Source organism: Lepisma saccharinum, chromosome 5 (assembly GCF_977018435.1).
Source record: "Lepisma saccharinum chromosome 5, izLepSacc3.1, whole genome shotgun sequence".
Taxonomy (NCBI): Eukaryota; Metazoa; Arthropoda; class Insecta; order Zygentoma; family Lepismatidae; genus Lepisma; species Lepisma saccharinum.
Window position 1 is genome coordinate 88,741,105 of NC_139233.1, and position 14,366 is coordinate 88,755,470.

At 35.2% G+C, this 14,366-nt stretch overlaps 1 protein-coding gene across 4 annotated transcripts in view; it reads left to right on the top strand.

Moving 5' to 3' along the window:
• LOC145987935 (uncharacterized) overlaps nucleotides 1-14,366 on the top strand; it is a 132,869-nt gene that overhangs the window by 46,211 nt on the left and 72,292 nt on the right. For all 4 annotated transcript variants that reach the window (XM_083122761.1, XM_083122759.1, XM_083122760.1 and 1 more), the window contains exons 4-8: nucleotides 30-281; nucleotides 2,516-2,625; nucleotides 4,040-4,184; nucleotides 9,967-10,181; nucleotides 13,202-13,409. In XM_083122761.1, coding sequence (XP_082978887.1) covers nucleotides 30-281; nucleotides 2,516-2,625; nucleotides 4,040-4,184; nucleotides 9,967-10,181; nucleotides 13,202-13,409 — 930 coding nt within the window. The remainder of the gene's footprint in view (nucleotides 1-29; nucleotides 282-2,515; nucleotides 2,626-4,039; nucleotides 4,185-9,966; nucleotides 10,182-13,201; nucleotides 13,410-14,366) is intronic.

A 14,366-nucleotide genomic window follows, 5' to 3' on the forward strand; every position in this document is an offset into this window, starting at 1 on the left:
GAAATTAATTTTCCACCTCAATCCAACAGAAGAATGTCCAGGCTTTGTGGGTGGAGCTGAGTCGTGCACTCTTGATGATAGCGAAGAGCTTACTTGCATACTCTCGCTGCTTCTGTATTACTCAACTTTGGATACAAAAAATATCCCACTGCACTTTCCATTGTGTGCGAAACTTAGCAACGATGTGCAAATGACTATCAAAACCTTTCTTGAGGTTTGCATATCCTACAATGGGAACATTTCCAGAGGAGGACTAAAACAGGCCATTGAATCCGCAGTTGGTAAGTGGTCAATTAGGGTGTAAGTACAGTGGAACCCTGATTTCATGGTCAGATTTTCACACATTCCCCCCATTATACATTCAATCTTCATGGTTTTAGCAAAATGATGTAAAGATGTTCTCTGATTTTACACACTCCTTTTAAGTTTTTGTCCTAGGCCACCTGAAAAACATAAAGTTGGGGATCCACTGTGTTTCCATTTATTTTTGTTGTGTATGTTTCCAGCCATGGAGTATGTGCAACTACTGTCCTACCAAAAAGGAAACACCATGACAACTTGCAAACTTAAGTGAACAGTAATTTGTTTTTTTCCTTCGCTTGTGCCTATGTCTACTCTTGTGGTGTCCTTCCATTGTGTAAAGGGTAGTATATCGTTTTGTGCTTTGCATGCAGGTATTAAGAACATGTGCCCAGATTTTATGTTTTCTAGCATTATATATTTTTCCATGTTTTAAGTTTTTCAGCTTGATCACCTAAAAAACGTAAAATCGAGGTTAACAATAGTTATTTTAATTACACACCTACCAAAGTTGCGTATGATCAGTTATCACTTTTTTTTTTGGCAGATCTGTGTTGACCAGGCCGTCACCACACTTTTTTTTATGATAAAGCTTTACATTTTTGCACTCAGTCACTGCACACATGTAGCTTGATTTACAAGATATTTATAACTTTCTGTCATTGCTTCATTGTCCTATATATATATATATATATATATATATATATATATATATATATATCTCAAGAGCATTAAATATTTTTTCTACACTTTTGTGTGTACAGTTTCCACTTCACAATGGTATAGACACTATACGTTGAATAAAGGTGGAAGCAACATGGGGTTACAAGAGGTTACAATGCACGTGGCTGATTTCATCATCCACTCTCCAACTGTTCACAAAGATTTGAAAACTTTATGATGGCACCACAGAGTTTTTTTCTCTTTGTAATACAACAGTAGGAAGACTGTTAAGCCTATGAGAGAACTAATGGCCAAACCGAGCATCTCGTATCTGCTACAATCTTTGTATTTATCTGATCAAGTTGAATTCCGGAAATAGGCAAAGAAATTTCCAGGCCATAGCGAGATCAGTGAATCGCAACATGAAATTGGAAATTTATCTAAGAACTCTGAAGTCTTTCTTCTTCCCTTTTTCTCCCCAAATAAACAGGGATGAAGATTTGACAACAGGGCTTGACCATTTTTGGATGCATGACAGTAACAATGCTAACAACCTCCCTAGTTGCGAGTCTATCAAATGATGACACTTTTATATTTTATCATAAAATATTTACAGTATTAGCAGGGATAGATTAGATTGTGTGGTTTCAGGCTGTACATGGATGATCTTGCAAGTATGTCAGTGGGATAGCCTTTCATGTGATAGCAATGCTTTTGAAGTAATGCAAATAAACAAAACTGATTATTCATGATGGATGCGGTAAACACAGTTTAAAATTACTTACATGAAATTTAGACATTTCATATTTCCACGTTGCACAATTTAATAGTTAAATCTTATTCATTTCGAAGATCCTCTGTCTTCATTCGCTAAGGGTACGGCATCGAGATGCATCCAGACAGAGGATCTTCGAAATTAATAGGTTTTAACTATTAAATTGTGCAACACGGAAATATGAAATTTCTAAATTTCACGTAAGTAAAAATTGACTAGTTTTGCTAAAACTAAATTCAGTTATGCACCATCCTCCACTGACTCAAATTCAAAAGAAAGTTTACTGTTCCAAATTAGAAACCAAGAAAGCTAATTCTTCCTGTAAATACAGTGGAACCTCGATTTTTCAGGGATCCAAACTAAAGAAACTTAAAATACAGGAGAATGCAAAATCGAGGAAAATTTTATAACATTTTGATATGTTAGGACCATCAAGATTGAATGTGTGATGTGGGGAAAATGTAAAATCAGGGTTCCACTATTGCTACATTTAAGTATTCTAACATAAAATGTGTTATTGTAAAAATAGTATTGAGTAGAGGAGAAACCTTTGTTTTTCTCTCCTTTGTGTTATTTATTTGCTTAGTAATGTGATTCACAACATTAAGAAACATTAAATGAAATGAAACTACATTGTGATTTATTTCTTTTGATTCATTTATAATTGTAATTTTGCACAAATCAAATGCTTCGTTTGTTTATATTGTTAAAATGTATAGGATTTGATTTTTTTAATGTGCTGCATTTTTTTTAGTAAAAGAAATGTTTACTTTTCAGAGTCAGGTGGGCAATCGACAGATGTGAGATCACTATTATGCTCAACTCCAGATGTTTATTCTACCACTCCAAAAGGCCGACCTACATCTCCTCTCAAGGAATATTTTCAGGTATAATCAAGTAACCTCAGTTTCATAATTGTAATATGTATATTTTTTTATAAACTCCCTCTTTCACTCACATGTTTGTCTATTTTCATTTTCAAGTAAATAGAATCCATTTGCAGAGCATGATTATAAGATTAATATTAGTTCTTGAAAGCTTGTAGTCTTTTGGTAATTACTCTGAGAGAACTACGTATATTAAAGATGATCATATCTTTACAAGTAGTATTTGTATATGTGGAAGAATATTCCACATGAACAATGCATACCAGTTTTGTGCATTGAAGAAATGAGCTGTTTTTATTAGAAATGGACTCGTATGAAATTTGTCAATACAGATAAAGTACTGATGTAAAATTTACCAATATTGATAACAGATATTCTACTGATCCAGTACAAAAGTAAAGCTTAAGTTCTAAATGTTCCTTGAAGACCATTATGAATTCCTAAATGTGTGTACCCAGTTGATTGCAATCCATTTTGCCTCTGAAAGGAACTGCACGTTTGTCGCAAAATCCAAGCATTTGAATTAAACTTCATGAACCAGGTCCTCTTGATGCAATCATATGGACCTTGTATATTGTGTTGCATTTTGAATGTGGGTGTGTAATATTATTTAATAAAAGCACAATGGCATTTCCATTGTATCTGAGTACAGTGGAACCTCGATTTTATGTTTTCAGGGGACAATGCTGAAAAAACTTAAAATGCGGGAAAACGTAAAATCGAGGAAAATTTGATGGGATATTGCTACGTTTGGACCATCCAAATTGATTGCATAATGCAGGAAAATGTAAAATCGGGGTTCCACTGTAACTGTATTTTAACATCCTTAGATATTTTTACATTTTTTTTACGTCTGTAAGTTAATTGTGACAATAAGGATAAATGATAAATTGATGAATCAGATGCATGAAAAAACAGAAAATGTGAAGTGCACTTTGCAAAAATTAGGGATGGCCCAATATGAAACATTTGCTGATATGAATAAGTAGATACACATTTATGGTGGGGAAACAATATGAAGATTCCGGTACATGCAAAAAAAGTAAACTGAGCATTTCGGAATCAAAAGTGCTGAAGACACTTAATTTTGTGTTAGAATAGTGAATACAAACCCAAAATTTGATATAAAAACTATACTTAATAATAGTAGCACATTTATGTAGCTACTGGAGTATTGTTAAGTTTATTCCTGTGTATAGAAGTACATTTTGCATCCGAAATTTTGCCATAGAATTACAATCAATATTCCTGGATTTTGCATAACTCACAGGATAATTCTGACTGGAAAGTGTTGTGTCAGCCAATAAACTCTAAATTTCGTGTTAAAGTAAAAATATTCTCCCAATACCAAGTTCAGTTCCTACTAATGAAGTTCATATGTAGAATATACACAGCAAGATCCTTTCGTTTTCAGTCTCCTCTAACTCATCAGCAAAAACTGATAGACCAAAAAAACAAAGAAGTTAGACGTCTGAAACAAGAGATCGAAGCAGAACTTGTGGAAAAGAGTGACCTGTTGGAAGAAATTGCTGAAAAGCAAGCACTGATAACTGAACTTCGTGAGTACCATTTTCAGCATTATTTTTTAGTTTGTGATACATCTTGAATTTGTTAGTGCCACTTTGTGTGCCTGATTTCTGAATGTAAATACTGAGTAAGTAGAGCCACATATTTATGGTGAATAAAAGATCAAGATTTTGGTGCAAAAAGTGGGCATAATTCGGGATCAGTATGTGCTGAAACTTTTGGCCACCAAATTCTGGATCGACACAATCCTTTCATACGACTGACTCCGATGTGACAATCGAGCACCGTGAACTGAAGCTCATATGGCTTTGATTGATTGATTTGCTTTATTTTACTTCGCTTTTTGTTCCACTTTTGGCTAATTTGCGAAGATGGGGATGAGTGATGGCTTTATGAACGGACACTCACTGGGATTCGAACCTGGGACCCCTGGCATCGTAGCACGATGTGCTAACCACTCTGCACGGAAGCCACCTCAAGCTCCTATGGAATTATAATTATACCCATCCGTAATAAATATCCCTCTTCAACGGACAACGTTGAGATGGACCTAAGAGAAATCGGTAGGGATGGAAAAGAGTATATAGAATTTGCTCAAGATAGGGAAAGATGGAAGGCCTGTGTTGCTGCAGCCATGAACCTGCGGGTTTAAGAAGGCTAGGGAGTTAGTTAGTTAGTTAGTCTTCAAATGTGATTTGTTTCCTTTTCTTGAAATCTTCTCCAGGAAGATATATCTAACCACGATCTTTCTATGAGTGGATATGTCAATTCATCTTTGCATAAGACCACAGGTAATGAAAACTGTTGATAATTTAAATCAAGTGTAACTGTGGATTGTCCCACTACTTGTACAAAACCATCGTTGACTCCTTTCAGCTTGATGCTTGTGGCAGCAAACTTTATTCGAAATGTCATACGTTGGAAATGGTAATAGCTGAACCTGTGTCTATTTCACGTTTGATAACTCGTGAATAAAATACATTGCTTGCCGAAGATTGACCTGAACCAGCTAATACAGAGTGTTCATTGATTACTTCTACTTTTAGATGAGTTAATGCAAGTGCCGATATAGATTATCTGCATGCTCCTCGTCACCATTGACATTACGAGAGTACTCTCTGGAGTTAAAAGCAGTCATCCACTGCCCCTAACCACGAAAGAGGGTTACGTTAATCTGCCCCTGATTTTCACTGTGTCTTCCTTTTTTCCTTAGGCATTCATAATCTTACATCTTGCCTGTTAGTAAATCATGTTTAATACATTATACACCCAAAAAACTTGATAGAAAGTAAATAGTCTTTGAAATTTCATACTTTTTACTTGCTTTTCTTCTGTTATATTCTCACATAAATCTTGTATCCAATGAAAAAACACAATTTGTTAAATAACATTTTTATTGTTAATATATAATATTTATTTTAGGGCATGTTTATGGAAGTCGAAAGTGTACATTTTATTTTGCTTAAGTTATAAAATTCTTATCCCTATTCATTTCTGCATTGGGTTTGTTTCAGAACCTTTAAAATTACTAGTTACTGGAATAATAGAAATTTATTTCCATTTTTGTATACTGTATATTATATGTTCTGTCCAGGATGTGATGTTTTTACTTCTGGATTGGTGGCTGAGGAGCCGCACTGGAGCTTTTGCATATACAAGCCAATTCATTTTTTTGAATTTTCCCATTCTTTCAAAAACTGTTAAGATATTCCAAACTGAAACATTACATGTGTTTACAACTCCTTCTAGACCATTGAATAGAAACTTTGTGTGATTGGCTTTAATTGATGTCAAGAGATCTTTGATAGGCTTACATGTCATGAAACTATGAGAATATATAAGCAACATCACATGCAAAACAAATTAACATTCACTTGAATGCTCTAGAACAGTGGTTCTCAACCTTTTTCAGTCTGGAACCCACCTTGAAGGATATTACACTTCATGGGACACATAAGCATGTGTGCTGGCAGAATTACTTGTACCCAGTTTATAATCATATTTTTGCTCACATTGAGTACTTTACGCTTGCTTAAACAAATTACACAAACTTCATTCTAGGAAAGTAAATATGTAATTTGAAAGACTAATTTACTCTAGTCTAACATCTAATGAAGCACACATGTTGATTTTTTTCTTTTTACTCCTCAAACTAATGTGACTAATGTGCAATGGTAGAGTGCGAATAACAGAAATGTAGAGTTTAGACTACATACAACACAGTTTGAATTTAAATGGTTAAAATAACATATCTTAGTAATAGGTTTTTATGACACAGTAAATAAATTTTCGAGCCTGGCTTCGTGACACCAAATGCCCTCTCAGGACCCAGCAGTGGGTCGTGCCCCATAGGTTGAGAAACGATTCTCTAGAAGGAATTTTAAAGATGTAAATTTGCAGAATTTGGATATTATTATTAATATTATTATTGATTAGAATTTTTGAAAACTACTTTGCTGATACAGGCCAAAGATCTAGTATGCTCTTAAGTGGTAGACTTTCAATCTCCGCCAAAGTTCCAAGGTTTGTGCCCAATTGTGTATGGGTGAACTTCATGCATGCCTCTTTATCAATTTCATCTACTCATTGGTAGAAGCATGCATATTTCGTTTTTGACGAAAATACAAAATGTGAAATAGCACATTTTGATATTAATTTTTCATGTTTCTCAAAGGTGTGAGGTGCATTTTCCTACCCTGTTTTGTCACGAAAAGATGCGAATAGAACTGCAAAATGCGAAATAGACTCGTAAACACGAAATTTACCATTTATATACTGACGCAACTCTTTCTGAAGTCTGAAGTATCCTGTAAGTTATGCAATTCATGGAAAATTGATTAATTGTGCTGTAAATATTTGAGAAGCAAAAATGGACTCCTTTATACAGAAATAAACTTAATATTCTGGTAATGATTTAATGTGCTATGACAAGGGATATGTTTATTTTGTGTAATAGTGCAGTTTTTAAATCAAATTTGGGATTATATTAACATTTTTTAAAACCAAAAAGTAATTTTATATGGTGTTTTTTCACCACTATAACAGCAAAATTTCATTTTATTTACCGCTTTTGAACCTGAAATTGACTGTTTTTGTACTGAAATGTTGCTTTTTTATTTACCAAAAATATGTGCCTCTACTCATTGGAATTAGCTAAAAGTGTCAGAAAAGCAATGTTGCAGGGTAGGTTGATAAATCTGCAGCCTCCTCTAAAACACATGGATATGCCCAAGAGAGCTTGGTAGTTTTATTCATCATATTCTCCACCTAACGCTATACACTTTTCACATCACTGCTACAATGCTTGCAGACCTTGCAAATAGTAGTCCAAAGATTTGTCTGCAAGCTAAACCTCTATGCGATAAATAATGGCATCTGCACCATCAAATTCATACCCTTCTGAACCATTTTTAATTTAGAAAAGAGATAATAGTCCAATGCTGCCAAATCTGGGGAATTTGGGAGATGCTCCTGTATCTGAAACTGGACCTGACCTTTGGTCATCCTCCAGCCCAAATTGCCCACTTTTGAAATTCCATGCCTATTTCTTCACAGTGGTATATGATGGTGCCTTGTCCCCTAATGTCACGGTCAGGTCGTTGTGAATCTCCTTCGGGAAGAGGCCCTTCAGAAAGAGGTACTTGACGAAGGCACGCTGTTCAAATTTACTATATTGAATGCAGCTCCAACTGGCAGTTGACCTTGATGGCTATTACTGTCACTTTCTTTCCCCCAATCATTTTCGAGGGCATGTGGTCAAATGGGTGTCAACAAACTCGGTTGCAAAGTAAAAGCTGAAGGGATCACATCGCTCTCCCAAAGCGAAGTTGCCAAGCGTACTTCTGTATTTGCCAGTTGTCTTTATTTGCATGTCTGTAGAGTGTTTGCGTGTTTTGTGTACTGTTTTTGCATTCTTTGGGTACTCTTTTTTGCACTACTTGTGTGTTGTGTTTTGCGTACATTACTTGTACTCTGTTAGTCTACAAAAGTAACAGTAGGCAAATTGTCCATTTCCATTCTGCCTGTTTTCCTCAATTTGATGGTAATGAATTGAAATACAAACGTCAGTAAGCAGAGGACAACACATCTGCTTAACATCAACAGAATAATACTCCTTAAAACATCACAAGATGTAGAATAAAAATTGATGGACAATTTGTGTAGTATATTATCTTTGCTGGTGGTTGTACAGTGGGATCCATGAGTATTACCGTGCAAATTGTCCATTACTATTTTCATTAATTTTTCTCTTACATCCTGCTGTACGTTTATGGTTGTTCACCAGCTTAAACTGCTTGGCTGCGAGAGGTTGTATTTGTAAGTGAGGAGGGCTAAATAATTAATACCCTTGCCCCTTACCAATTGGCTGATGTTTGCTGATTTAGCATTTAATGCCGGCTCGTGACACTACATGTTTTTAAGCAATGGATTTTTACGTATGCTATTGGAAGAAGTTGTCAAGAGCTTGTTTTGAGTTTCCTTTTAATTCTTGAAGCTCTTATTGAGTCAAATAAAGTGCACAAACATAGTGATGGACAATTTGCACGGTAATACTCATGGATCCCACTGTACAACTTATATCCAGTAACGACACCAGGAAAAGTGGCTTGGAGCAGGGGAAACTTTTGAGAGAAGGGTTGGGGGGGAGATGTATTTAATGTAGCACCAAAAATCAAGTTAAAATACATATTAATAATAATATGTAATTAAATTTGCCGTCGCTCATGCACATATGTTATTTTTCAATTCAAAGTGAAAGACGATGATGGAATAAGGCTACCAGATGTTTATGTCATGAATGTAGAGTAAAAATGGGCACTTGTAAACATGTAAGGGGTGTTGATGAAATTTGGGGGTTGGTTAATTCTCTGGATATAGTTATGAGACAATATATCGCTCTCCACGAAATTTACCTTGATATGACAGTAAAGAAATTAATAACGTTTTGCCTATTTTCCACCAATTCTATCATTGTCACAATGTCATAATAAACTTATTACTCACGGGGCCTCCCTGGTGACAAAGTAGTAATATCGTTGTCTTGTACTGAAGAGGTCTCGGGTTCGATACCCAGTAACGGTACAAGTGGTTTGAATCCCACTTTCAAGTGTAGATCTAGTCCCGCTTACTAGTAATTTAAAGTTGAAAACTCTCTGCTTTATTACACAACGTCCTTCTTCAAACTTCATAGCCTGAGGTGCAGTCCGATGAGGGGTGCCCGTCTGCATAGCGACCTTGTTCTGGAAACTTCATTGTGCAGGACCACATATGCAGTTGTAACATCAACCCACGCTGATTTATGCATTGCCCGAGAAGACTCTTGTGCTTTACAGTACTTTTGGCAACGTGTGGTGGACGCAATGCTCATTTATTTTGTCCTGCGAACAATGTTCGGTACCTTGTGACTCAAAAATGCCCGATTTCAGTCGAAGAAAATTCAACTGATCGGGTGATCGCTGATTTGTTGTTTCCCAGCTGCCAGTTGGAGCTGCGTTCAGTATTATGTCTGGAATCTGGGCTGACATCCTCAATTTGGAGCCTGAAACATGAAAGTTCTAGTTATTTTATCCAGACATAATTTTTTGTGGTAGGTTCATATATTATCAGCATTTAATTGATGGTGCTAGCTTGTGTACTGATTTGCTCGAACCCATGTAGGCTGTGAATTTTTCAACCTACCCTCGTCAAATACTAAAAATCCAAGAAATATTTTAGTGAACACTGCACGTTGTCTTATCTCCATTGTTCTAAGCTAAGTATACTATTGGGGATCTCATTCAGCGATTGTACCTACTACTTGTGAATATTTTACAGAACACAAATTGAAGGAGAAATCTGATCAATTAAGAAATATTTGTGAAGACAGTATGAAGCAACGTGTCGACTCAAGCTGTTCAATTGAACCTGGCCATAAGTTGTCTACCGAGAAGGTGTTGCAGGAAGAAATACTAAGCCTAGAGGATTACATATGCAAGTTGGAAGAGGAAATAAATATATACCAGGAAGATAAGAATAGACTGGTGGATCAGGTAAGAACAGTCTATGCACATATTGATGTATATATGCATTTGATAGAATTGAAGGGGGGGGAGGGATAATCAATTCCTCACTCTTGTTTTCTGACTTCTTTTCCCAGACTATTGGAAAGAAAATGCAGAAAGAAAACTGTTTTTCTCCTCCCCTCTCTGAGAATGTATTTTTTTATCATAGTTAAGATTTTATTATTCATAAAGCATTTTTCATAATTAGAACTAAATTTCAAAGAAGAAATTTATTTATTTATTTATTTATTTCACCTATAACAGAGCTTTCGCTCCAATTACAATAGGCTTACATATATATATATTTTAAACAATTAAAAAATTATAATTCCAACAATACAAAAACAATAGAAGAAAAAGGAGAGCAAAACTACAATAATCGTTTCATAAAGAACACCAGCACAAGTATTCTAGAGAACATAAATCCAAAAATGATATTCACTGAGGTAGAACAAGGTACATATCTATATACAGACTGAGGCATTTATAACTATACACATGTAAATACTCATATATAAACAAATATACACACATACAGGCAAATTGTATTTACAAACATACCCATATACACAGAAAACATCTATAATTATTTATTATTTATTCATGATATTCTTCGAAGGACGGACAGGAATTTCTTGAATGGCATAGCGAAATCCAAGTCTCCACCGTTTCTGACTATTTCATTATGTTTAATACATAGTCTTAGAATAGGCGAATTTTGGTGTTCTGTTGAGTTGGATTTACTGTAATAAAAAGGCTGCCTAAACCGCAACATGTCCTTCTTAGCATTAAATTTTAATGTTTGGAGGAGACTTGGACTGTCAACCAGCCCGTTGACTAACTTATATAAAAATAATTGATGTGATACTACTCTCCTTTCGTACAGAGGTGTAACATTGAATTCTCTGAGTAGTTGTTTATATGATACCTGATCCTGAAAAGATGATCTTTTGTGTTTTTTGTAATATAAGTAACGAACAAATTTCTTCTGAATTATTTCTCTCTTTTTGCTATTACATTGAGTGTAAGGTGACCAGACTACACTTGCATATTCTAATTTGGTTCGAACAAGGCAATTAAACAGGCTTGTCAGAGCTCTTTCATTATGCATGTCTTGTGAACTTCTAATTAGAAACCCTAACGTTCTGTAAGCATCATTACATATCTGATCAATGTGTGTTCCAAAAGATAATTTATTATTTAATGTAACTCCTAAGTCATTTATCTGATTTACTCTTTGTAATGCACGATTATTCATTGTATACTGATAAATATTGGGTTTGATTTGCCTGGAAAAATTTATTGCAAAACATTTTGTGACATTAAAGTTTAATTTATTTTCGATGCTCCATCTTTGTGCATTTTCCAAGTCTTTTTGCAACTTATGTGCATCGTTTGAATCTTTCATTACTTTATACAATTTTAAGTCATCAGCAAAAAGTAAGCATTTTGAGTATTTAAAAATTGTGGGTAGATCATTGATGTATAATAGAAAGAATAATGGTCCAAGATTGGAGCCTTGCGGTACACCGGAACAGACTTTGTGATAATTATACTACTGACATGGCAGATCATAAAATGGAAATTTCGTAACTTAGAAAGAGAAAAAGCTGAGGTTTTCCCTCCCATTTTATTCAATTCAAACACTGCATATGGTGAAGTAACAGAAAACATTAAATTTGCCTCCCTGATGTCAATGTGGTAGCATCGTTGCCTTGTAATCAAAGGGTCCTGGGTTCGATACCCAGTGGAGGCACATAGTGGTTCGGATTCCACTTTAAAGTGTTAGCCTTGCTGTGGATAAAGTGGACTTAAAACACAAATGCAATCAATAAATCAGAAATTTGATGTTTACCAAGATACATGTGTATAATTGCACAAATTCATTGTTAGTTGAATATAAGATTACACAAAGTACAAGTAATTCAATATTGTTAATGTTTACTCCCTCCCTCCCCAGTGACAGCACCAAAATGAAATGAATGTGGAGGGAGAGGGAAACAGGGATATTTTCTCACTTGACAGCAACATTTCATTTATCCATAAACACCATATTAAGAAAAGAAAAACATATCTGGCCTAAAAGATCATTTATTTACGTTACTGGTTAACCCAGGCCTGTTTCCAACTATTTTCACATGACAGACAATTTCCTATATATTGCCATTTTATTTTTATTACATTCCAAAGTTGCATGCTTTATTTTTGTATATCCTGTATGTCTAACTTCATACAAAAGTTTTACAACCTATACACATTAAAAGAGAACATTTAAGTAATCAGTGACTAAGCAAACAAGCAAATCTTGATGATTACATATTTCTGGTCTGGTATCTAATGTTAGCTGCTATACGACAGGAACTCATTCTGAAATGCTAAATAAATCCCTTTCACTTCTTCCTTGGGGACCAATATTGTGCAACATCAGATGAAGAGAATGGACCGGTTTGGAAAACTGTAAATATGGAGCAATTGCACTTTATTTAAATGGGAGATTTGCTGCGAGAGGAACAGAATAACATAATTTAAAAAACATCAAAATGAGTTGGAATCACACACTAATTATTCACAGAAAAATAAATACCAGATTTGGGAATCTGAATCTGTTTTAATTTACTACATAATTTGTTCCCTAAAACGTGAATTAAAATAATGTAAAAATAAGAGATTTGATTGATTGATTCAGTTTATTTTACTTTGCTTTTCTGCCATTTTTGGCTAATTGCGAAGATGAGATTGATAATTATACAAGGAAATGTCAGATCATGTGAAGAAGTTGATGAAGGGAAACTCGCAAAGAGACAGTGTCAGGATTGAAACCCAGGACCCCTGGTGGTAAAGCAATTGTAAAATGTTGGTCAGAAATTCACTGTAATTTTGTATTTGATATGTAGTATATCGGTTAATACTGTTTGTGAATTTTATTTCAGTACCTTGCCAGTATTGATTACAAAAGAAATCATATTGGTCCATCCCAATTATGTAGTTAATTTTTTCATTGCTTCCAGCTATCAAAGATGGAGAAGAAATACATCAGTCTGGAATCGAAAGCAGAAGTGGCAACATGTACAGTGGAGAAGGTGCAGATGGAATTGAAGGAGAAAGAACAACTTCTAACTCTTTATCAAGAGGCCTGCGAGGAGCTTCAGGAACATATAAATGAGTTACAAGCAAAACAAACCCAAGTGCCAGAACTGGATACATCAACACAGTGCAGTAAGTACTCAAAAGTATGAATTCAGTGACTAAGTGGTGGGGATTTGTAATTAAGGACAAAGGACTTGTTTACAACTACCGGGGTGTTCAAGAAAATGTATACACACTTTAAAAGCATGTCATACATTCGATACGCTTCAATTCGCGTTGGCTATGGGTTCAACGTGTAGTACTATCGTTCAGAAACAGCAACAGATAGCGTTGGTGTGCAGCGACACGATGTGCAACATGATGCGATACAATAAGTTGAGAAAGTGCAGCGATGATGCAAACACGGCTGTCATTAAAGGTGTGAGTACCCGCCCCGTTTACCTGATTTAACCCCCCAAGGTTTAATTCCTGTGGCTACTCTGGAAGATGTCATCAGGAATGTACAGCATCGTGTGTAAATGTGTTTGCAGGCTGGTGGTTTGCAGTGTGAGCACTTATTGTAATTGCAAGCAGAAACTGTCTATGTTGTAACTTTTCCCTTTGTATTGTTGTAATACTCACAATAATATAGCAGCTATTCCATTTTCAAGTGTGTGTACATCTTTTTTGAACACCCCGATATTAGGACAGTAGGAATTATGTTCAGAGCTCGGAAGAGTTCTTCCTCTCTGATTCACAGCTCTAACATTCTTAGATTAGCAACATTACAGCCATGTCAAACTCAATTCGTAAGTGTAGTGCATAATGATAATGTAAAAACTCTCCGAGCCATACATCTCCAACCCCAATCCCTTGAAGTCCAAAACTTAGGAGTTCATTCCTAAGGGGGTGATTCCAGTGATTAAACTTGCAGTATAATAAATTATATAGAGTACCCCCCCCCAAGTGCCAAAAATTAGCAACCGAAAGGGGATGCAAGAATTATCCTCACTCCCTTTACATACCACCCTACTTAGAACTGAATGTTTACTCGATTACGTGTGCACATATAACTTAATGAAAAGCATTTTAATTATAATCCTCACA